Source organism: Brienomyrus brachyistius, chromosome 17 (genome assembly GCF_023856365.1).
Source record: "Brienomyrus brachyistius isolate T26 chromosome 17, BBRACH_0.4, whole genome shotgun sequence".
Taxonomy (NCBI): Eukaryota; Metazoa; Chordata; class Actinopteri; order Osteoglossiformes; family Mormyridae; genus Brienomyrus; species Brienomyrus brachyistius.
In genome coordinates this window covers 10609381-10635913 of record NC_064549.1, presented here as the reverse complement: position 1 = coordinate 10635913, position 26533 = coordinate 10609381, and the positions used below count along the sequence as shown (strand labels likewise).

Below are 26533 nucleotides of genomic sequence, written 5' to 3'. Positions count from 1 at the left end.
CAGAACTGCCCTACACTTTGTGAATGGTACAGTGACAAGCCCATACCACCTGAATAACATTAATCCAGTGATCGTGCCCCTGCATGAACAACACAGTTCTAATTTCATCTTCATGGATGACAATACTCCAGCTCATCGAGGTCGCATCATTAGGGAAAAGGCTGCTGGAGACTGGGGTACCTCGAATGGAGCGGCCTACACTTTCTCCAGACCTGAATCCCATAGAAACCCTTTGGGATGAGCTGAGTCGCTGTGTAGAGGCTCATAACTCTGCAACCCAGAACCTCAATGACCTGAAGGCCGCCCTTCAAGAGGAGTGGGATGCTTGTGAACAGCGTGAGACGTCGTCGTCAAGCTGTAACTGATGCTCAGGGGCACATGACACGTTACTGAGACATTGACGTTTTCTGTTGTGGTATACTCACCACTGCTGCTGGCTTTTGTTTCAATAAACTGTTTGAGATGAGGAAATCACCACTGCATGCCTCTACTTAAATGCCCTACTTTCATGATATAAAATCACTGTAGTGTGAACGTTTTACGTTTTCCATAAATTTCACCCGAAAGCCAAATATCCCTAACTTTTTGTGAGTAGTGTATATTCTGTGAGGCGTTTCTCCATATGTGTTGTGATTTTGTCCTGTCTTGAACCATAAACAATTCTGGCATGTTAGCATGTACCGGCAATAAAGAGTCTGAATTCTGAGTATTGGATCATATCAGATCGACAAGAACATCAGTGGTATCGCCATCCCTACCGCCAATACTCTCTACGCTCCTCTCACACTCCTCCCACACACACACTGGAAAGGGTGGGTGTCCCCCCACCTTTCTGCCCCACCCAGCATGCATCCCCCCACCCTGGCAACAAAGTGCAGTCAAACAACTCTAAATAAAAACCATGTAAGACATGTATAAAAAACAATTCCCAAACACACTACACTAACCAAGTCCTTGACCCTGAAAAAAGGAAGCCATGTGTTGAGTACAGTCCTGTGGAGGAACACAGACTGGCCCCCACTGGAAGTCCATTCTGGACGGGCTGGTGTACTCAGCCCAGCACTTTGCACCCCCAGGAAGACAGCTGCACCCCATACACAATCTCTACCATCCATTCCAGGACCAAGTCCAAAAACACCTACTGAAGATCATAATGACCCTAAGCACACCTTGAGGTGATGTAGTAAGTATTATCTTGTGAACAAGGAAAGAGATGGAGTAGTGTGACAGATGACCCGGCCCCCACAATCCCCCACCCATGCAGCTGTTTTTTGGATGAGTAGGATCATGGCATAACAGTAAAGTAGCCAATTTGTGCCCAGAATATGTGGAAACTCTTTTAGGTCTGTTGGGGTGTCAGGATATGTCCCTGTCTGCCCTGTCATGTTCCTGTTTGTCCAATAGATGGTGCTGGTCATCCTATTCCTCCCTAATGTCTCAATCACTCGAACCTGTTTCTCGTTAAGTCCTGGTTATATGTGTCTGTCCTCGGCAGGATCCCTGGCTTAGCCATTAGCTTAGATGTGAGTCCTGCACCCAAGGTTTTGTGCAATTACATTAGAATTATGTGCTGAAAATGAATGGCTGAATCATACACACATCTACATTACAACCAGTGCTTCAGAAATATTTCCTGCGGTGTTTGCTGTTATTAGAAGTGCTTCCCTTGTTTTTGTTATTGTGATTCGGTGCAGTAGCCAGTGTTAGCTGCACTAAACCTGAAAAAGAAGAACTAGGAGCTCATGGCTAGGAAAGAGGCTAAGAAGTCAGTATTAATGTGTATATATCACATTTTTATCACAATATGCAGGCGTGTTTATTTAGAAGAACTTAAACATAAGTCAACACAATATAAGATAGATTACATTTATGTTAATTTCAATTAGCAGACTCTTTTGTCCAAAGTGATGTAAAAATGAGAATAGAATTACAAACATAGTAGCTGTCAAGGAGTCAATTACAGTCAACTACAGTCAACTACAGTCAACTACAGGCATAAGTGTGACTAGGCAGAGCTTCCAATGAAGGCCTGGAAACAAGTGTAAGCAGAACTGGGGCAGGAGCTACACAACATTTCCCAAGCAAAATAAGGACCAAATAAAACTACTACTTAGTTATTCATTCAAATATTAAGAGCATTCAGGGAACACAGAGTGGTATTAAGCTGGCAGAGGAATTCCTGGGACTGATGAGTCGAGTCGTTTCTTGAAGGTGGAGAGGGAGTCTGATGACCAGATGTGGTTCAGCAGCTCATTCCACCATTAGGGGGTCATGAAATAGATGATAATCAACTGGGCAGCACTCAGTGACCTCACTCAAGTGAAGACCAAATCCACTGGGCCTTCTTGTCTCCATTTGTTCCCAGCCAATCATTGGTAATGGATAAATTCTCTTTTTTAGCTCATCCACATCCCACTGCCCCCGACATCCTCCTAAACAGCCACAAACAATGAACAGCTATGGAGCTGACAACACTGCACTCCGAAAAAGGATTTGCCCTGATTTTCTAAACTTTGGTACATTTTCACAGAGAATTAGACCAGTAATGGGTTAGAGATGCAATATCAAAGAAGAAAACCCCCTTTGTGATCTTCTGTAGATCTCCTTCAACTGCTGGATAATCCTGAGTCACTCTTTGTACTGTGTATGGTTGGACATCAAAGCATAAAATAATAATACACCAATCAGTTGAAATAACAGATATAGTTAACATTACTTACATGTATTACTTCTACAGCTTGAGTATATTTATTGAAGAGGAATGTAAATACTGGGCTGGTTTTATGATTTTTACAATAGTTTTGGCGAACATTATGCACCATCTTGTGGCAGCACGTAGCTACGGCCAGTTTAACACTTGGCCTCTCCCTGCTGAGCAAAACCAGACAGGCTTATACAGTGGATATAGATATATCGTTTAAGCCTTAAAATACCCCTCCCACACGCTTTAAACACATGTAAACTTATTAAAACAACACATATCATATGTTAATGTCAGGGTAAGGATATGAGTAACATAATAATAATAATAATAATAAGATGTAATGTACGTATGTGTATATATACACATCTCTCTCTCTGTATACGTAATGGAATATGTAACAATAAAAACATATATGGCTCTTATATTCTTTTTGTCCTTCTTGGTGTATCGTACCGTCGATTCATTCAAGCCATAATGGCGAGCGCCGTCCGCGTAACGCTTTCCTTCCCGAGGCATATCCAGGAGTTTTACCTTCTCCTGAAAGGTCAAGGTCATCCTCTGGCGCTTAGGCTCACTAATACCAGAAGGCTTAGAAGGTGCAGGATGCTGGGGAGCCATCATGGGGCTTAAGACAAAATGACAACAATCGGACCACAAGCAAAGTACGCGATACGCAGAGAACCGGGAGGCATCGGGGAAAAATCCGCGATATAGCGGAGGATCAATGAATCGCATAAACGTCACGGAATACACTTTCTGGCAAGAACAAAAGACCTTAACTTGTAATTTGCCACCCTGGTTTCCCACCTATTTACCACCTGAACAGCTGTGGGAAACCATGCTATCATTTAGTCCCCATCACAGGGGAATCATCTGAAAGTCGTGTATCATCATCCTTTCTTTTGGCAACCACTGAAATGTTAAACTTAAGCGTACATGGGAAGGGGAACTGGGAATACAAATACATGAGGAATTCTGGGATCAGGCCATAGAGAGGGCCTCTATCTACCACCTCTTGTGCTCGTCTCGGACTTATTCAATTTAAGGTCATACAAAGGGCGCATTTCTCTAAGTCTCGACTTTCTGAACTGTTTCCGGAAGTGGAAGACAAATGTGATAAATGCCACGGCTCTCCTTGTCACCTTAGTGTCATGCCCGGCTCGTACGATCCTCGTGTGTGCCACGCCCCCCTGATTATCCACGTGTGCTTCCCTGATTGTACCCAGCTGTACCCTGTTGTCTTGCCTATTTCAGTCCATGTCTTGCCTTAGTTCTTTGTCCGTCATTGATGTTTGTCGAGGTCTGTGCCCGATTAAAACTCTGTTTTCCCCGTATTCCACCCACTTCCTGCCCGTCTGCATTACCCGCTCCCCAGCGACTCTAACACTTAGCCATATGTTTTTTCTTTGCCGTTAGCTGAAGGATTTCTGGGCGGGTTATTTTTCTGCTATATCATTTGTTCTTGTGTTAATTCTCCAACCTTGTCCTCTGATTGCAATATTTGGGATTCCTGATCGCTCACTTGCACTTAACTCTACTCCAAAGGATGTTATAGCTTATAGTCCCTATTAGCAAGACGTTTATTGTTGATACATTGGAAGTCTCCTAAATATCCTCCTATCTCCCAGTGGCTTAAAGACGTCATGATTTTCTTAGAACTTGAAAGGAAGTACAGTCAAATTTTTCCATAAATGGCAACCATTCATTTCCTATTTCACTAATTTAGAGATACTACCTGATTGAATACATGCCTGTTAAGGTTATACCTATGTAATGTGGTTGTGATGAGCCGAGTTGGGACAGGGATGGGAGGTTGTTCATTATTTAGAAAAAGGTAAATGGTATTTTTGTAGGTCAATATATTGTATTACATTTTTTTTTCTTCAATAAAAATATTTCATAAAAAAAAGACCTTAACTTGTGAAAGAACACACTTTTTCGTTGCATGATCCGTATGGTTACTTTTTTCGGCCTCCACATTAATGCTGTTCAGAGGTGATGTAGGAGCAGCGCTTTAGTCTCACAGATCCATCGAGCCTCTGTGCTGCAGGTCCAACCCTCCCATGAAGTAGACCAGCTTCGGATCACAGCACAGAATCCATTCCGGTAATATGGCCTCTGGAAACTAGAACAGAAAGAAAGAGACAGAATGATATAACAGTGTTTTTAAAAACTTATTGCTAACAAGGCAGCAGCAACTTACCTCTTAGATTTTCTGTTAACGTTTTTCTTAATCCAGGAAGAATTTAATGACAGGGGAAATAGTTATTATCAGTTTTAGTTATTTCTATTCTGTCTTAAAAGTTGTTGAAAATAACTCGGAAAGTATATACTATATATAACCCATTGGCCAGTAATATAATCATTGGGGAGTACTGACGGCGTAAACCAGGGCTCTTCAAACCTGGGATCTCGGCTCCTCTTGTACCGGCCGAGCTGTTTAGCGAGCGTCCGGACTGAGGACCAGCTCTCCAGCCAGCGCCATTGTCCGCGGTACCAGCGCTGTGGCATTTACTTTGATGTGTATGCTTTGTGTTGTGGGATAGGGACCCTCAAGTAGCGTGTAAAGCACGGACGTGTGCAAGGTTAAAGTTCTCCTGGGTCCTTTTCTTATGTCTTCGGAAAAAATGGCGTTTTTACTTGCTTCATATCTTAGTCGATATGTACAAATTACCTATTTTCTATGCACTGTTTTAGTTCGGTAATGTGCAATGGATTGCATTGATGCTCATTTGCGATACATGCCTATATATGTTAGCGTATCATTTATTTGTAATTCCGCTGATGATTAACGTTAGCACTTAACGGCCAGCTTGTAGAGATCTCCCAAGTCTTTTCTGTGTTTGGTTTATTACAGTTTCACTCATAGATTTTCTCCTGCCTCATGCGGAGAAAACGTGCAGCGAGAACAGTACACTGTTTATTACAATATACAGTACAGATGGTGTAAAGTGACATTAATACAACATCTGAAGGTGGTTGCCGCAAACCCAGTATGGTTGAAATACCGGTAAGTTGTGGATCTTTGTGGATGAAAACATACGTGCTCTTTGGGTGACAGCGATCAAAAGAGATGTGGGCCAACTTTAAAACTTCTTTGTGGGAAGCTTTTCTCAGCCTAACTTCTTTTTTACTTGATTAGCGCTGAGCTTTCTTGTATTCCAATGGTCCTGAGCGGCAGGGTAACCCAGAAATAAAGATAACCTGCCTCTGGTCAGAATGGAAATTATGACGTTATGTGACAGGGGCCTATTCGCTTAACGACCGAGTCATAGGAAGGGAACTCGGTCAGTAAGTGAGGAGTGTCTGTACTCCTCACACCCGGCTCACAGGTAAAGGATGGATGGAAGATCAGAAGTGCTCAGACCTCGAGGACCGTGATTTTAATATCCCTGGTATAAACCACGTATGAGCAAGAGTGAAATGGAAAGTTGTTCCTTCTTCTATAAATGAATCCACATACTGTGTCTGAATGAATCCTTACCCTGTCAGAGATGTGCCATCCAGCCAAATCCAACCATTCTTCTCTGTATTATATGTCAGTCCAATCCAGTGATCATATGTATTTTTCTTAATGAAGTCCTGAAGACAAGACACTGAATGATTCATGCAGCTCTACTGAGACTCACACTCACTGACACATACAGTATCTCAACAAAAGCAACAGGGCGACACAAAACTGCTGCATCACCCTCTCTTCAGATCACATGAGTGAACGACAGGAGAGCAGTTACACTATCTACACTATGACCACCCACTCAGACAGTACATACTTCTTCCTCTTTGCTGTCTATAATCATCAGGTCCGCTCCCCACTTAAGACATTCAATTCGACTGTCCTTCCATGATTTCTGGTCCGTGGAGATAAAGTAGCAGTTGGAGTTGAACGGCTCCCAGCCCTGTGGGCACCGTCGGCATGGTTTCTCTGCGAATACAAAGAAGACAAACTCTTTGTCAAAAATGCAATAAAGTGCCTTTAAATAAAATAAGGGAAAAAATCTGGAATAACAGCTATATTACGTATATCAGTGGTGCCACAGAATAATCTCAGGTGCTGTGATTTCTTTATCAGGGCTTCATAGTTGTTTTGAAACACATCCTTTTGTTTAGCTGTGATGCTGTAGTTTCCCTTCAGCTGGATATTGTCACTGGCCAGGGAGCTGCAGTTTTGCTCTATCTGCCTGCTGTCTTCCTGTATCTGTTCCTTCTCATTAGTCAGATTCCTGTTCTTTGACGTGAGCTGCTGCAGGTCCCCTTCCATCACTGAGCTTTTCCGGTTGGCTCTATGTACTGTTTCCGGATGACATTGAGACATAAAACATGCAGTGTACCGATCAACACAGCACCCAACTGGAGAGCAAAGTGTTTATATTCTAATTTACTAAACCTAGAGAAATATTAGAATAATTTTCAAATCATCCTATTAATCAGATCATACATTTCAAATTCTGAAAATATACTGAACCCACTTGGCATATTTGTCCTCAAATATTAATAAAAATCATCAGTATATGCAGTAGATTTTTGTTAAGTGTCATATGGGTGTTTCAGGAATGCCTGCATTTATATTATGCTGACATGATAAGCAAGTGTTATGAAACTAATGCAATAGTAGTTTTTCTACCTGCTATTTAAAAACTAAACTGATGGAGTGTATTACTAGTCTTACTCTAATGAGGCCATTAGCATATATAGCAGTGGGGGGTGCGGTGTTTCACTGCTCTAAATGATCATTCTTACCCCATTAGAATGTGAACATTTACGCTACACAAAATTACACACCATCCAAGCTGTGAATTATGCTCACAGTAGATATGCAAATTCTAATAATGTAGATATGTAAAGTGATTCATACTCACAAGAGATACTCAGGACAATGATGCAGATGATCAGGAGAAAACACAACATCACCAGGCCAACTACAGTCAGTCTGTAGGGATGGGGGTGTGATCCAGGTTTATCTTTCCCTGGTGGGAATGAACAGAGATTTAAAGCACATGAAGTATAAGATTTTGCTTGAATATAAAAGTATAAAATGGTGCATGAATAGACAGGGGAGCCATGAATGATGTGGAATCCCTGACTGATTCAGGAGCCCCAGATGTGGGCAGGGGTCCCTGGAACATGCCGGGCCGGGGGGCTGGGGGCTGGGGATGAGCACCCAGGATATACAATCTTGTCCTGATTCGTTTTTGGATTAACACGTCCACCCAGTCGTCTTCCATGACAGCAGTGATGGTGTTCACTGTGGCAGGGCGCAGTGTTATGTTTGTGCCACACACAGTCCTTTGGGTTTATGCCAGAAATCTCTATCTTGGTGTCATCTATCCACCCAACCTTCTCCGATATGTTAGCTGGGTCACTCTCATACCTTCTGGCAAACTGTAGACATGCATTCATATCGCTCCTCTTGAGTATTATCTTCTTTCTAGCCAGCCTCCCACACAGACCAGCTGTATTCACAGCTGCAGTATGGCGTATGTGTAACAGGTGAAATAATTCCACTTGTCTTCATTATTAATTTGCCATTAATTGCTAGTTTACTTATACTTTGATTATTGGATTATTTTCTTTGGGCGTAGATAATGCGGGGTTTAAGCGCCCTCTAGTGGGCAACTGCAGACTTAAGCGGTGTGCTTTTCCTTCAATCAGTCTGCCGCAAGGAGCCGTCGAGGTAGGATGGCTTGTGTTGCGCTCCACATAAAGTATTCTTTAGGAAATCATTTCTCATAGTAATAAAGTCCTATTTATATCAGTGAAGTGCTTTGCGTTTCTTATATATATTTGTGATTAATTACTTCTAGCAATTGATGCAAAATGTTGTCTATTTTATGACCGGCAACTCTGTTAGCTTAGCCGTGGCCAACCAGAAGAGTAGTCGAAGTCTTTTTGCTTTTTGTTCCTAGCCACGCGGGAAGCTCTTTGCCGGGAATCGTGCTGTGAAGGCCTCATTTTGTGCCATTGTCACCAAAATATACGAGGGCTATACGAGCAAAAGTGAAAAGTTGTGTGACAGTCATTTACACAACGCAAGAAGGAGTGTGTGGCGACCACTACATATGGTGTATGCGGTATGGTGTATACAGTATGCAGTATGGTGTATGCGGTATGGTGTATACAGTATGGTGAATGCAGTATACAGTATAGTGTATACAGTATGCAGTATGGTGTATAAAGTATGCAGTATGGTGCATGCAGTATGGTGTATGCAGTACGTGTATACAGTATGCAGTATGGTGTATACAGTATGGTGAATGCAGTATAGTGTATACAGTATGCAGTATGGTGTATGCAGCATGGTGCACGCAGTATAGTGTATACAGTATGCAGTATGGTGTATGCAGTACGGTGTATACAGTATGGTGTATGCAGTATGATGTGTACAGTATGGTGTATGCAGTATGATGTGTACAGTATGGTGTATACAGTATGGTGAATGCAGTATACAGTATAATATATACAGTATTCAGTATGGTGTATGCAGTACGGTGTATACAGTATGCAGTATGGTGTATGCAGTATGATGTATGTAGTATGGTGAATGCAGTATGGTGTATACAGTATGCAGTATGGTGAATGCAGTATGGCGTATGCAGTATAGTGTATACAGTATGCAGTATGGTGTATGCAGCATGGTGCACGCAGTATAGTGTATACAGTATGCAGTATGGTGTATGCAGTACGGTGTATACAGTATGGTGTATGCAGTATGATGTGTACAGTATGGTGTATGCAGTACGGTGTATACAGTATGCAGTATGGTGTATGCAGTATGATGTATGTAGTATGGTGAATGCAGTATGGTGTATACAGTATGCAGTATGGTGAATGCAGTATGGTGAATGCAGTATGGTGAATGCAGTATGGTGTATACAGTATGCAGTATGGCGTATGCAGTATGGTGTAGGCAATATGCTCTTGACATGCTGGACAGGTGCAGCTTCACTCCACTCTCAGCCACTGAACTCCGTAGCTCCTTCAGAGTGACTGTAGGCCTTATTGAGGCTTCCCTCACCAGGCTCCTTTTTGTGTGGGTCCTGAGTCTTCAGGATGGGCTGGTCTAGGCAGGTGTGCTGAAGCGTCTACTTTCTCAATATCGATCCAACAGTCTTACTGAGATGTCCAGCCTCTTGTATATAATTTTGGTAAGCCGTTCTAAATTTATGACATTAGATTACTCTAACTATTTTTTTATATTCTCCAGTCTTGATAGTGAAGCTGGGCGGAGTCAGGGATTATCATGGGTCGTGGCCAAGTGTAGGACAATTCGGTAAGGTGATGTTTTCCAGCTGTGTCTTTTTTCTCTGTCATGTGCAGCTTCCAGAGCTCAAGGATTGAATACTTATAATACAGCAGCATTTATTAGATTTTGATTTTCTGTGAGAGACTATGAGTTTGTAATAAAGATACTGACAGAATGAATCCATGCATCATTTGTAATTCAGGCAAGTCTCATCATTTAAACGGGGTTCAATACTTTTGCAGTGCACTGTATTACAGATAAATGATGAATGACAGATTATAGAGTTAGATACTGCACTGAGCAAAGAAATGGAACAACAGTGAACAAGGAATAGTATTTGAAATGAAAAGAAGTCACTCATCCACCTACTTACTGCCATTGCTGATATGGGGCGTTTTTTAAAAGATTGTGCTTTATGGGGATATTTGTGTGCTTTGTTTTGCAATTGATGTTAAACTTTGCAAATAAATGACTTTCAGCTTTTTCTTTCTTTGCATCCATGTTTCATAGCCAGGGTGACAATAACTATGAAAACACCACAGCAAACTCTTTCACATGGTTCATGCTACTTACCAGCTTTCCCATCATGAGACACGTTTTGGGGGCAGAGAGAGTCAGGGAATTTAATTTCGGTGTAGACGACATCTTCGCCCTGTGCTACTGTAACAATATACGTGACAGGGTGTTAATGGCCGGCAAACCACAAGAAACATACTTACAGGAAATGTCTGAAGTTCTAAGCCTACATCTCTCAGAGCAGCGATTTGAACAGAACATTTTATCCCGGCCTTGTGTCCTGTGCTTGCAGGGACAGTCTCAGTGTGACCTTATGATTATTTCAGATGGATAAATATTCTGACACACTTTGGATTTTAGTAACACGTATCCCTTCAAATGCAAATATTACGGAGAACATTGAGTTAGTTCTCCTCTAGTTGACTACCTTTGATCAGACTTTATTTAAACTCTGCTTATGTACATCGAATGCACTCAAGGCAGTGACTCTAACTCAGATTCTTATTTCAAATGTAAATATTATAATATACTCATGAGGTTAAAAGATTGATGGATATTCTGACACTTTGTAACATATCACTACGAAAGTAAATGCTGTAAAGATTTAATGACACGGTTTTTCCAGTGTGCATATTTATGTAAATGAAATATGATTGTTCTGTAGTGAACCTCTCAGGCAGTGATATAACATTTTGTCATGTGAATTTACATAACGTATCAAATGTGTAAAACATTATGTCTAATAAAACGGTTTCTTTTTTTACTGAATTGCCCTTGTCACATGATTCCATCCTCAAGATGAATCTTCAATCAATATGTCCAATTTAATTTGGTAAAAAATCCATAAAGACTGCAAACATTTACACTAAAACATAAATAGAACTTGATACAATGATCTGAACCAGTGGCTACGAGCAACACCACCATTTCCTGTCACAAACCAGAAAGGAAGTCGTATCTTTTCAATACATTTCATCTTAAAATATATTTTATAAACAAAACTTGAAATACTCACCGTCATCCTGACGTTTTTTCTTTAAATTTACAACCGAATAAATGGCGCCTGCTGACATTTAGTTAAGCTGACTTGCTGACTTGATAGTCAAACCAAAGTTTCTAAGAGAAGAAGAAAATGTATGAGCTTCTAATCAGCAAATACAAAAGGAGAAGTAACTGAACCAAAATTTCCAGTGTCGTGGTTTATTTTTCAGTTGCACACACACACACACACACTGATGTAAGCAAGTATCATTTAGTGTTTATTGATGCCAGTCCAGATGGTGTAGCTCATTTGAAAATCATGGTCTTATACCCCTGCAGATTTTTTCTACTGTGGTTCTTTGCATCAATCCTGTACTGGATAACAAATAAGAGGCCTAATGTCACAAAAGTAACTTTACTACCCAAATGACTATTGTTATTACTCTGCCATCACCTTTTACACTCTGTGGATTTTATACTCTAATTTAACAGGCGATCCCTCACTGCCTGCCCATCTACCCCTGCCATCTTCACCTACGGCCAAGACGTAAATGTCTGCGAAGCGCCGCACCCCTGATGCACCGCTCGCTCCCACTCCTCTCACACCGACTCTCCCAACACCTCCCACTGGGGTCTTTGAATCCCTCAACCCCCGCCCCACTCACACAGGTGTCCTCAATCGTTGTTCTCATCTGCGAGCTGTCAGATGTGTTTCCATCACTCGTTACAATAAATAAAAACTCTCCCATGAGGCTCCACCCCTTCCTGCCAAAGAGATCATGCTACTTCTGATTTTCATTGTATTTGTTTCTTGATGTAGCTATATGAAGATCTGAAAAGTCGGCTGGAAACACCCCTGACAATTTCTCCTGCAAATTCACAGCAGAATAAACGGCAGTGATTGACAGTTAAATTTACTGTGGAATCTTCCAACAAAAGACACCAGAAACGATAACCAGGAAATGCACGCACAGTCTGAGTGGTGCTGCAAGGGGAAGGAACTGTCACTACAGCTCTGTGCGCGTCTCTCCAGGCATTACCACAGTCCAGTTAGGGTTCCACTGGTCTCCCTAATTTGCTCATGCTGTGTTTTGAGGAATAAAATGTCAGCGGCTTGTAGGCAGCTTTTCCTTTCTGCAGGTTCCCCACCTGTTATTGTTTACTTTGGGCTCCTCTGAACGGGGCCTGTTCTACCTTTTTGGGGCCCTAGGCAGGCTGGTAGCCAGAAATAATCTGGGTGTGCCCCCCCTTGGTATAGTTTACACCCTTAGTAGATTTCACAGGTTGGGGGGTAGGGTTGGATGGGTTTGGTAGATTCCACACATCAGGACGTCGTCTGGACCTTCTTCTGCCGACTGGGCAGAATCATGCTGGATATCTGTACCTGGGTAATGTGTTAGGGAGGAAAGGATGTCACATCGTTTGATGGAAATGAAAATGATCAACCTACAGAGGGCCAGAAGACACCCTGAAAATCAAAGTGAAATATTTGTCCATAGTCCATTTTGCTGAAATTTCATTGCAGCAACTGAAAATCGTACTCAGTAGTTTGTATGGCGCCCACATGCTTGTATGCATGCCTGACAATGTCGGGGGATACTCTTAATGAGCCAACCGATGGTGTCCTGGGGGATCTCCTCCCAGATCCGGACCAGGGCATCACTGAGCTCCTGGGCAGTCTGAGGTGCAACCTGGTGGCGTTGGATGGACTGAAACATAATGTCCCAGAGGTGTTCTATTGGATTTAGGTCAGGTGAGGTGTGGCGGGCCAGTCAATGGTATCGATTCCTTCATCCACTAGGAACTACCTGCATACTCTTGCCACATGAGGCTGGGTCTTGTCGTGCACCAGGAGGAACCCCGGACCCACTACACCAGCGTAGTGTCTGACAGGGGGTTCAAGGATTTCATCCCGATACCTAATGGCAGTCAAGGTGCCGTTGTCTAGCCTGTAGAGGTCTGTGCGTCCCTCCATGGATATGCCTCCCCAGACCATCACTGACCCACCACCAAACCGGTCATACTGAACAATGTTACAGGCAGCATAACGTTCTCCATGGCTTCTCCAGACCATTTCACATCTGTCACATGCGCTCATGGTGAACCTGCTCTCATCTGATTAAAGCACAGGGTACCAGTGGTGAACCTGCCAGTTCTGGTATTCTTTGGCAAATGCCAATCAAGCTCCACGGTGCCGGGCAGAGGGGACAGGATCCACTAGAGGACATTTGACCCTCAGGCCACCCTCATGAAGTCTGTTTCTGATTGTTTGGTCAAAGACATTCACAGCAGTGGCCGGCTGGAGGTCAGTTTGTAAGGCTCTGGAAGTGCTCATCCTGCTCCTCCTTGCACAAAGGAGCAGATACCGGTCCTGCTGATGGGATAAGGACCTTCTGTCTAGTTCTCCTTTAGTAACTGTCTGTCTCCTGGAATCTCCTCCATGCCCTTCAGACTGTGCTGGGAGACACAGCAAACCTTCTGGCAATGGCACATATTGATGCACCATCCTGGAGGAGCTGGACTACATGAGCAACCTCTGTAGGGTCCAGGTATCACCTCATGCTACTAGTAGTGACACTGACCTTAGCCAAATGCAAAGCTAGAGAAGAAACTGTCAGAATAGATGGGGAGGGAAAAATGTCAGCGGCCTCCACCTGTTAAACCATTCCTGTTTTGGGGGTCGTCTCATTTCTGCCCCTCTACTGCACCTGTTAGTTTCATCTGCTTTCGTGTGAATGAAATTAATTAACAACCCCCTCTTCTGCTGAACTGACCAGATCAAAATCACAGAGGTTTAATTGACTCGATGCTATACTTTGATTAAAAAGTGTTCCTTTAATTTTTTTGAGCAGCGTATTATGACATGGGGCGGCATGGTGGTGCAGTGGTTAGCACTGTTGCCTCACACCTCTGGTACCCGGGTTCGAGTCTCCGCCTGGGTCATGTGTGTGGAGTTTGAATGTTCTCCCCATGTCATCGTGGGGTTTTCTCCGGGTACTCCGGTTCCCCCCCACAGTCCAAAAACATGCTGAGGCTAATTGGAGTTACTAAATTGCCCGTAGTTGTGCATGTGTGAGTGAGTCCTGCGATGGGCTGGCCCCCCATCCTGGGTTGTTCCCTGCCTCGTGCCCATTGCTTCCGGGATAGGCTCCGGACCCCCCGCGACCCAGTAGGATAAGCGGTTTGGAAAATGGATGGATGGATGGATGGATGGATTAGGTGCAGTAGCCAAAGTTAGTTGCACTAAACCTGAAAAAGAAGACCTAGGAGCTCATGGGTAGGAAAGAGGCTAAGAAGTCAGTATTAATGTGTATATATCACATTTTTATCACAACATGCAGGCGTGTTTATTTAGAAGAACTTAAACATGAGTCAACACAATATAAGATAGATTACATTTACGTTAATTTCATTTAGCAGACTCTTATCTCCAAAGCGATGTAAAAATGAGAATAGAATTACAAACATAGTAGCTGTCAAGGAGTCAATTACAGTCAACTACAGTCAACTACAGGCATAAGTGTGACTAGGCAGAGCTTCCAATGAAGGCCTGGAAACAAGTGTAAGCAGAACTGGGGCAGGAGCTACACAACATTCCCCAAGCAAAGCAAGGGCCCAATAAAAGGACTATTCAGTTATTCATTCAAATATTAAGAGCATTCAGGGAACACAGAGTGGTATTAAGCTGGCAGAGGAATTCCTGGGACTGATGAGTCGAGTCGTTTCTTGAAGGTGGAGAGGGAGTCTGATGACCAGATGTGGTTCAGCAGCTCGTTCCACCATTAGGGGGTCATGAAATAGATGATAATCAACTGGGCAGCACTCAGTGACCTCACTCAAGTGAAGACCAAATCCACTGGGCCTTCTTGTCTCCATTTGTCCCCAGCCAATCATTGGTAATGGATAAATTCTCTTTTTTAGCTCATCCACATCCCACTGCCCCCGACATCCTCCTAAACAGCCACAAACAATGAACAGCTATGGAGCTGACAACACTGCACTCCGAAAAAGGATTTGCCCTGATTTTCTAAACTTTGGTACATTTTCACAGAGAATTAGACCAGTAATGGGTTAGAGATGCAATATCAAAGAAGAAAACCCCCTTTGTGATCTTCTGTAGATCTCCTTCAACTGCTGGATAATCCTGAGTCACTCTTTGTACTGTGTATGGTTGGACATCAAAGCATAAAATAATAATACACCAATCAGTTGAAATAACAGATATAGTTAACATTACTTACATGTATTGCTTCTTCAGCCTGAGCATTTTTATTGAAGAGGAATGTAAATACTGGGCTGCTTTTATGATTTTTACAATAGTTTTGGAGAAGATTAAGCACCATCTTATGGTAGCACATAGCTACGGCAAGTATAACACTTGGCCTCTCCCTGCTGAGCAAAACCACACACGATTATACAGTGACCCCCCCCCCCACCTATCGCGGAAGATGCGGTCCAGACCCATCAGCGATAGGTGAAAATCCGCCATATAGATAGACCATATAGACATTTTTATAGTTTAAGCCTCAAAATCCCCCTCCCACACGTTTTAAACACATGTAAACTTATTAAAACAACACATATGATATGTGAATGTCTGGCTAAGGATATGAGTAACATAATAATAATAATATGTAATGTATGTATATGTATATATATATACACACATCTCTCTCTCTGTATACGTAATGGAATATGTAACAATAAAAACATATATGGATCTTATATTCTTTTCGTCCTTCTTGATGTATCGTACCGTCGATTCATTCAAGCCATAATGGCGAGTGCCGTCCGCGTAACGCTTTCCTTCCCGAAGCATATCCAGGAGTTTTACCTTCTCCTGAACAGTCAAGGTCTTCCTCTGGCGCTTAGGCTCACTACTACCGGAAGGCTTAGAAGGTGCAGGACGCTGGGGAGCCATCATGGGGCTTAAGACAAAACGACAACAATCGGACCACAAGCAAAGTACGCGATACGCAGAGAACCGGGAGGCATCGGGGAAAAATCCGCGATATAGCGGAGGATCAATGAATCGCATAAACGTCACGGAATACACTTTCTGGCAAGAACAAAAGACCTTAACTTGTAACTTGCCACCGTGGTTTCCCACCTATTTACCACCTGAACAGCTGTGGGAAACCATGCTATCATTTAGTCCCCATCACAGGGGAATCATCTGAAAGTCGTGTATCATCATCCTCTCTTTTGGCAACCACTGAAATGTTAAACTTAAGCGTACATGGGAAGGGGAACTGGGAATACAAATACATGAGGAATTCTGGGATCAGGCCATAGAGAGGGCCTCTATCTACCACCTCTTGTGCTCGTCTTGGACTTATTCAATTTAAGGTCATACAAAGGGCGTATTTCTCTAAGTCTCGACTTTCTGAACTGTTTCCGGAAGTGGAAGACAAATGTGATAAATGCCACGGCTCTCCTTGTCACCTTAGTGTCATGCCCGGCTCGTACGATCCTCGTGTGTGCCACGCCCCCCTGATTATCCACGTGTGCTTCCCTGATTGTACCCAGCTGTACCCTGTTGTCTTGCCTATTTCAGTCCATGTCTTGATTAGTTCTTTGTCCGTCATTGATGTTTGTCGAGGTCTGTGCCCGATTAAAACCCCGTATTCCGCCTGCTTCCTGCCCGCTTCCTGCCCGCTTCCTGCCCGCTTCCTGCCCGTCTGCATTACCCGCTCCCCAGCGACTCTAACACTTAGCCATATGTTTTTTCTTTGCCCTGAGCTGGAGGATTTCTGGGTGGGTTATTTTTCTGCTATATCATTTGTTCTTGGGTTAATTCTCCAACCTTGTTGTCACGCCCACACAGGAGGACACCCCCAGCTGCAGCTCATTATGAGTAACAGGGCTAGGGATAAAACCTGCTAGAGATCACCAGTCCGGTGCGAAGTATTGCGCTGATGATTCGAAGCCTTACTAAGCACTCTATTGTCCATTGTCTTCCCCATCTTCCGAGCCCTGCCTGTTTACCTCGTGTCTTCCACTTACCTCTCTCTCTCTCCCGTTCCAGACCCGTTCCCGCACCTGACCCGACTACCCTGCCTGCCCCAACTCGTCTCGTCCCCTTAACCCCGTGTGTTCCTGTCTCGTCTCTCCTCGTAGGACTGACCCCCTGGCTAACGACCCCCTCCCTTGTTTTTCCACCCTGCTTCTCGCCTGTCCCTTCTGGTGCTTCTGTCTGGTTTTCCAGAACAAAGCGCTGTTCGGCTTGCATACCTGGATCCTGGTCTTTCTGTCCTGTTTACCTTGACACTTGTCCTCTGATTGCAATATGTGGGATTCCTGATCGCTCACTTGCACTTAACTCTACTCAAAAGGATGTTATAGCTTATAGTCCCTATTAGCAAGACGTTTATTGTTGATACATTGGAAGTCTCCTAAATATCCCCCTATCTCCCAGTGGCTTAAAGACGTCATGATTTTCTTAAAACTTGAAAGGAAGTACAGTCAAATTTTTCCATAAATGGCAACCATTCATTTCCTATTTCACTAATTTAGAGATACTACCTGATTGAATACATGCCTGTTAAGGTTACATACCTATGTAGTGTGGTTGTGGTGAGCCGAGTGGGGACAGGGGTGGGGGGTTGTTCATTATTTAGAAAAAGGAAAAAGGTAAATGGTATTTTTGTAAGTCAATGTATTACATTTTTTTTCTCCAATAAAAATATTTGATAAAAAAAGACCTTAACTTGTGAAAGGACGCACTTTTTCGTTGCATGATCCGTATGGTTACTTTTTTCGGCCTCCACATTAATGCTGTTCAGAGGTGATGTAGGAGCAGCGCTTTAGTCTCACAGATCCATCGAGCCTTTGTGTCGCAGGTCCAAGCCTGAAGCTGCCATGAAGTAGACCAGCTTCGGATCACAGCACAGTATCCATCCCAGTAATATGGCTTCTGGAAACTAGAACAGAAAGAAAGAGACAGAATGATATAACAGTGTTTTAAAAAACTTATTGCTAACAAGGCAGCAGCAACTTACCTCTTAGATTTTCTGTTAACGTTTTTCTTAATCCAGGAAGAATTTAAACACAGGGGACGTAGTTATTATCAGTTTTAGTTATTTCTATTCTATCTTAAAGTTGTTGAAAATGTCTTGGAAAGTATATACTATATATAACCCATTGGCCAGTAAAATAACCATTGGGGAGTACTGACGGCGTAAACCAGGGCTCTTCAAACCCGGGACCTCGGCTCCTCCTGTTCCGGCCGAGCTATTTAGTGAGCGTCCGGACTGAGGACCAGCTCTCCAGCCAGCGCCATTGTCCGCGGTACCAGCGCTGTGGCATTTAGTTTGATGCGTATGCTTTGCGTTGTGGGAAAGGGACCCTCCGTGTAAAGTAGCGTGTAAAGCACGGACGTGCGCAAGGTTAAAGTTTTCCTGGGTCCTTTTCTTATGTCTTCGGAAAAAATGGCGTTTTTACTTGCTTCATATCTTAGTTGATATATACAAATTACCTATTTTCTATGCACTGTTTTAGTTCGGTAATGTGCAATGGATTGCATTGATGCTCATTTGCGATACATGCCTATATATGTTAGCGTATCATTTATTTGTAATTCCGCTGATGATTAACGTTAGCACTTATCGGCCAGTTGTAACTATGTTCTGCTAGATAAGAGATCTCCCAATTTTTTTCCGTGTTTGGTTTATTACAGTTTCACTCACAGATTTTCTCCTGCTACATACGGAGAAAACGTGCAGCGGGAACAGTACACTTTTTATTACAATATACAGTACAGATGGTGTAAAGTGACATTAAAACAACATCTGAAGGTGGTTGCCGCAAACCCAGTATGGTTGAAATACCGGTAAGTTGTGGGTCTCTGTGGATGAAAAAATACGCGCTCTTTGGGTGACGGCGATTAAAAGAGATGTGGGCCAACTTTAAAACTTCTTTGTGGGAAGCTTTTCTCAGCCTAACTGCTTTTTTACTTGATTAGCACTGAGCTTTCTTGTATTCCAATGGTCCTGAGCGGCACTAGGGTAACCCAGAAATAAAGATAACCTGCCTCTGGTCAGAATGGAAATTACCTGACGTTATGTGACAGGGGCCTATTCGCTTAACGACCGAGTCATAGGAAGGGAACTCGGTCAGTAAGTGAGGAGTGTCTGTACTCCTCACACCCGGCTCACAGGTAAAGGATGGATGGAAGATCAGAAGTGCTCAGACCTCGAGGACCGTGATTTTAATATCCCTGGTATAAACCACGTATGAGCAAGAGTGAAATGGAAAGTTGTTCCTTTTTCTGTAAATGAATCCACATACTGTGTCTGAATGAATCCTTACCCTGTCAGAGATGTGCCATCCAGCCAAATCCAATCTTTCTTCACTGCATTATATGTCAGTCCAATCCAGTAATCATATGTATTTTTCTTAATGAAGTCCTGAAGACAAGACACTGAATGATTCATGCAGTTCTACTGAGACTCACTGACACATACAGTATCTCAACAAAAGCAACAGAGTGACACAAAACTGCTGCATCACCCTCTCTTCAGATCACATGAGTGAACGACAGGAGAGCAGTTACACTATCTACACTATGACCAGCCAAACAGACAGTACATACTTCTTCCTCTTCGCTGTCTATAATCACCAGGTCCGCTCCCCACTTAAGACATTCAGTCCGACTGTCCTTCCATGATTTCTGGTCCTTGGAGATAAAGTAGCAGCTGGAGTGGAACAGCTCCCAGCCCTGTGGGCACAGTGGACATGGTTTCTCTGCAAAGACAGAGCACTTTGTCAAAAATGCAATAAAAGGAGAAAATGGCATAAAAATGCCTTAAATGAAAAAAAGTGGAATAACAGCTATATTACGCATGTCAGTGGTGCCACAGAATAAGTGCTGTAGTTTATTTTTCAGGGCTTCATAGTTGTTTTGTAACTCATCCTTTTCTTTAGCTGTGATGCTGTAGTTTCCCTTCAGCTGGATATGGTCACTGGCCAGGGAGCTGCAGTTTTGCTCTATCTGGCTGATTTCTTCCTGTATCTGTTTCTTCTCTATAGTCAGATTCCAGTTCTTTGACGTGAGCTGCTGCACGTCCCCTTCCATCACTGAGCTTTTCCGGTTGGCTCTATGTACTGTTTCCGGATGACATTGAGACATAAAACATGCAGTGTACCGATCAACACAGCACCCAACTGGAGAGCAAAGTGTTTATATTCTAATTTACTAAAACCTAGAGAAATATTAGAATAATTCTTAAATCATCTTATTAATCAGATCATACATTTCAAATTCTGAAAATATACTGAACCCAAATGTCCTCAAATATTAATAAAAATCATCAGTATATGCAGTAGATTTTTGTTAAGTGTCATATGGGTGTTTCAGGAATGCCTGCATTTATATTATGCTGACATGATAAGCAAGTGTTATGAAACTAATGCAATAGTAGTTTTTCTACCTGCTATTTAAAAACTAAACTGATGGAGTGTATTACTAGTCTTACTCTAATGAGGCCATTAGCATATATAGCAGTGGGGGGTGCGGTGTTTCACTGCTCTAAATGATCATTCTTACCCCATTAGAATGTGAACATTTATGCTACACAAAATTACACACCATCCAAGCTGTGAATTATGCTCACAGTAGATACGCAAATTCTAATAATGTAGATATGTAAAGTGATTCATACTCACAAGAGATACTCAGGACAATGATGCAGATGATCAGGAGAAAACACAACATCACCAGGCCAACTACAGTCAGTCTGTAGGGATGGGGGTGTGATCCAGGTTTATCTTTCCCTGGTGGGAATGAACAGAGATTTAAAGCACATGAAGTATAAGATTTTGCTTGAATATAAAAGTATAAAATGGTGCATGAATAGACAGGGGAGCCATGAATGATGTGGAATCCCTGACTGATTCAGGAGCCCCAGATGTGGGCAGGGGTCCCTGGAACATGCCGGTCTGGGGGCTGGGGATGAGCACCCAGGATTTATAATCTTGTCCTGATTCGTTTTTGGACTAACACGTCCACCCAGTCGTCTTCCATGACAGCAGTGATGGTGTTCACTGTGGCAGGGCGCAGTGTTATGTTTGTGCCACACACAGTCCTTTGGGTTATTGCCAGAAATCTCTATCTTGGTGTCATCTATCCACCCAACTTTCTCCGAAATGTTAGCTGGGTCACTCTCATACCTTCTGGCAAACTGTAGACATGCATTCATATCGCTCCTCTTGAGTATTATCTTCTTTCTAGCCAGCCTCCCACACAGACCAGCTGTATTCACAGCTGCAGTATGGCGTATGTGTAACAGGTGAAATAATTCCACTTGTCTTCATTATTAATTTGCCATTAATTGCTAGTTTACTAGATTATTGGATTATTTTCTTTGTAAATTACTTATACTTTGATTATTGGATTATTTTCTTTGGGCTTAGGTAATGCGGGGTTTAAGCGCCCTCTAGTGGGCAACTGCAGACTTAAGCGGTGTGCTTTTCCTTCAATCAGTCTGCCGCAAGGAGCCGTCGAGGTAGGATGGCTTGTGTTGCGCTCCACATAAAGTATTCTTTAGGAAATCAATTCTCATAGTAATAAAGTCCTATTTATATCAGTGAAGTGCTTTGCGTTTCTTATATATATTTGTGATTAATTACTTCTAGCAATTGATGCAAAATGTTGTCTATTTTATGACCGGCAACTCTGTTAGCTTAGCCGTGGCCAACCAGAAGAGTAGTTGAAGTCTTTTTGCTTTTTGTTCCTAGCCACGCGGGAAGCTCTTTGCCGGGAATCGTGCTGTGAAGGCCTCATTTTGTGCCATTGTCACCAAAATATACGAGGGCTATACGAGCAAAAGTGAAAAGTTGTGTGACAGTCATTTACACAACGCAAGAAGGAGTGTGTGGCGACCACTACATATGGTGTATGCGGTATGGTGTATACAGTATGCAGTATGGTGTATGCGGTATGGTGTATACAGTATGGTGAATGCAGTATACAGTATAGTGTATACAGTATGCAGTATGGTGTATAAAGTATGCAGTATGGTGCATGCAGTATGGTGTATGCAGTACGTGTATACAGTATGCAGTATGGTGTATACAGTATGGTGAATGCAGTATAGTGTATACAGTATGCAGTATGGTGTATGCAGCATGGTGCACGCAGTATAGTGTATACAGTATGCAGTATGGTGTATGCAGTACGGTGTATACAGTATGGTGTATGCAGTATGATGTGTACAGTATGGCGTATGGTGTATACAGTATGCAGTATGGTGTATGCGGTATGGTGTATACAGTATGGTGAATGCAGTATACAGTATAGTGTATACAGTATGCAGTATGGTGTATAAAGTATGCAGTATGGTGCATGCAGTATGGTGTATGCAGTACGTGTATACAGTATACAGTATGGTGTATACAGTATGGTGAATGCAGTATAGTGTATACAGTATGCAGTATGGTGTATACAGCATGGTGCACGCAGTATAGTGTATACAGTATGCAGTATGGTGTATGCAGTACGGTGTATACAGTATGGTGTATGCAGTATGATGTGTACAGTATGGCGTATGGTGTATGCAGTATGATGTGTACAGTATGGTGTATACAGTATGGTGAATGCAGTATACAGTATAATATATACAGTATGGTGTATGCAGTACAGTGTATTCAGTATGCAGTATGGTGTATGCAGTATGATGTATGTAGTATGGTGAATGCAGTATGGTGTATACAGTATGCAGTATGGTGAATGCAGTATGGTGAATGCAGTATGGTGTATACAGTATGCAGTATGGCGTATGCAGTATGGTGTAGGCAATATGCTCTTGACATGCTGGACAGGTGCACCTTCACTCCACTCTCAGCCACTGAACTCCGTAGCTCCTTCAGAGTGACTGTAGGCCTTATTGAGGCTTCCCTCACCAGGCTCCTTTTTGTGTGGGTCCTGAGTCTTCAGGATGGGCTGGTCTAGGCAGGTGTGCTGAAGCGTCTACTTTCTCAATATCGATCCAACAGTCTTACTGAGATGTCCAGCCTCTTGTATATTATTTTGGTAAGCCGTTCTAAATTTATGACATTAGATTACTCTAACTATTATTTTATATTCTCCAGTCTTTATAGTGAAGCTGGGCGGAGTCAGGGGTTATCATGGGTCGTGGCCAAGTGTAGGACAATTCGGTAAGGTGATGTTTTCCAGCTGTGTCTTTTTTCTCTGTCATGTGGAGCTTCCAGAGCTCAAGGATTGAATACTTATAATACAGCAGCATTTATTAGATTTTGATTTTCTGTGAGAGACTATGAGTTTGTAATAAAAATACTGACAGAATGAATCCATGCATCATTTGTAATTCAGGCAAGTCTCATCATTTAAACGGGGTTCAATACTTTTGCAGTGCACTGTATTACAGATAAATGATGAATGACAGATTATAGAGTTAGATACTGCACTGAGCAAAGAAATGGAACAACAGTGAACAAGGAATATATTTGAAATGAAAAGAAGTCACTCATCCTCCTACTTACTGCCATTGCTGATATGGGGCGTTTTTTAAAAGATTGTGCTTTATGGGGATATTTGTGTGCTTTGTTTTGCAATTGATGTTAAACTTTGCAAATAAATGACTTTCAGCTTTTTCTTTCTTTGCATCCATGTTTCATAGCCAGGGTGACAATAACTATGAAAACACCACAGCAAACTCTTTCACATGGTTCATGTTACTTACCAGCTTTCCCATCATGAGACACGTTTTGGGGGCAGAGAGAGTCAGGGAATTTAATTTCGGTGTAGACGACATCTTCGCCCTGTGCTACTGTAACAATATACGTGACAGGGTGTTAATGGCCGGCAAACCACAAGAAACATACTTACAGGAAATGTCTGAAGTTCTAAGCCTACATCTCTCAGAGCAGAGCAGAACATTTTATCCCGGCCTTGTGTCCTGTGCTTGCAGGGACAGTCTCAGTGTGACCTTATGATTATTTCAGATGGATAAATATTCTGACACACTTTGGATTTTAGTAACGCGTATCCCTTCAAATGCAAATATTACGGAGAACATTGAGTTAGTTCTCCTCTAGTTGACTACCTTTGATCAGGCTTTATTTAAACTCTGCTTATGTACATCGAATGCACTCAAGGCAGGGACTCTAACTCAAATTCTTATTTCAAATGTAAATATTATAATATACTCATGAGGTTAAAAGATTGATGGATATTCTGACACTTTGTAATATATCACTACGAAAGTAAATGCTGTAAAGATTTAATGACACGGTTTTTTCCAGTGTGCATATTTATGTAAATGAAATATGATTGTTCTGTAGTGAAACTCACAGGCAGTGATATTACATTTTGTCATGTGAATTTACATAACGTATCAAATGTGTAAAACATTATATCTAATAAAACGGTTTCTTTTTTTACTGAATTGCCCTTGTCACATGATTCCATCCTCAAGATGAATCTTCAATCAATATGTCCAATTTAATTTGGTAAAAAATCCATAAAGACTGCAAACATTTACACTAAAACATAAATAGATCTTGATACAATGATCTGAACCAGTGGCTACGAGCAACACCACCATTTCCTGTCACAAACCAGAAAGGAAGTCGTATCTTTTCAATACATTTCATCTTAAAATATATTTTATAAACAAAACTTGAAATACTCACCGTCGTCCTGACGTTTTTTCTTTAAATTTACAACCGAATAAATGGCACCTGCTGACATTTAGTTAAGCTGACTTGCTGACTTGATAGTCAAACCAAAGTTTCTAAGAGAAGAAAATGTATGAGCTTCTAATCAGCAAATACAAAAGGAGAAGTAACTGAACCAAAATTTCCAGTGTCGTGGTTTATCTTTCAGTTGCACACACACACACACACACACTGATGTAAGCATGTATCATTTAGTGTTTATTGATGCCAGTCCAGATGGTGTAGCTCATTTGCAAATCATGGTCTTATACCCCTGCAGATTTTTTTCTACTGTGGTTCTTTGCATCAATCCTGTACTGGATAACAAATAAGAGGCCTAATGTCACAAAAGTAACTTTACTACCCAAATCACTATTGTTATTACTCTTCCGCCACCTTTTTATACTCTGTGGATTTTATAGTTTGATTTTATACTCTAATTTAACAGGCGATCCCTCACTGCCTGCCCATCTACCCCTGCCATCTTCACCTACGGCCAAGACGTAAATGTCTGCGAAGTGCCGCACCCCTGATGCACCGCTCGCTCCCACTCCTCTCACACCGACTCTCCCAACACCTCCCACTGGGGTCTTTGAATCCCTCAACCCCCGCCCCACTCACACAGGTGTCCTCAATCGTTGTTCTCATCTGCGAGCTGTCAGATGTGTTTCCATCACTCGCTACAATAAATAAAAACTCTCCCATGAGACTCCACCCCTTCCTGCCAAAGAGATCATGCTACTTCTGATTTTCATTGTATTTGTTTCTTGATGTAGCTATATGAAGATCTGAAAAGTCGGCTGGAAACACCCCTGACAATTTCTCCTGCAAATTCACAGCAGAGTAAACGGCTGTGATTGACAGTTAAATTTACTGTGGAATCTTCCAACAAAAGAGATCAGAAACAATAACCAGGAAATGCACGCATAGTCTGAGTGGTGCTGCAAGGGGAAGGAACTGTCACTACAGCCCTGTGCGCGTCTCTCCAGGCATTACCACAGTCCAGTTAGGGTTCCGCTGGTCTCCCTAATTTGCTCATGCTGTGTTTTGAGGAATAAAATGTCAGCGGCTTGTAGGCAGCTTTTCCTTTCTGCAGGTTCCCCACCTGTTATTGTTTACTTTGGGGTCAGTCCGTGCTAAATCAACCAATGTCCAGAAAAGTTCCATGGGTATCATTCCTGATTTAGATGAAAACTTAGTATTTTGATCCTTATAGAGAACACTGAAAATTCCCCAAGTTTTATTGAAAAAGAGGAACTGTGTTAGTCCAGATGGATTGACCAAAGAATATCTAACAACTGTGAACATGGCTTCTCATTAATTCAATGATGCTACTAGTAGGTTTTTCAAATTTAAGATCTGATTTAAGTATCTCTGTCTGACAAGGGGTATTCTCAAAATTGACCTCTTGG

The 26533-nt window shown here is 42.3% G+C and overlaps 1 protein-coding gene across 20 annotated transcripts; it reads right to left on the bottom strand.

Moving 5' to 3' along the window:
- Positions 1 to 1772: 1772 nt before the first annotated feature.
- Positions 1773 to 25844, bottom strand: LOC125711622 (C-type lectin domain family 12 member B-like). 20 transcript variants are annotated; one of them, XR_007383055.1, is made up of 9 exons: positions 25098 to 25709; positions 24146 to 24232; positions 21111 to 21218; positions 20286 to 20549; positions 20038 to 20189; positions 19755 to 19852; positions 18171 to 18367; positions 15686 to 18002; positions 1773 to 2432 (listed from the first exon to the last, which is right to left on the bottom strand). XR_007383055.1 is itself a non-coding variant. In XM_048980736.1 (8 exons), exons 2-8 carry the CDS (start codon positions 11534 to 11536, stop codon positions 4694 to 4696), a joined length of 909 nt encoding a protein of 302 aa, XP_048836693.1. In that variant the 5' UTR covers positions 11537 to 11579; positions 25743 to 25835; the 3' UTR covers positions 1773 to 4693. The 20 variants fall into 20 exon arrangements, 10 of the variants coding, with proteins under 10 accessions (XP_048836693.1, XP_048836700.1, XP_048836697.1 ...); XR_007383056.1 differs by having other exon boundaries at positions 1773 to 3235; positions 16279 to 18002; XR_007383057.1 differs by having other exon boundaries at positions 1773 to 3522; positions 16566 to 18002.
- Between the last annotated feature and the right edge of the window lie 689 nt (positions 25845 to 26533).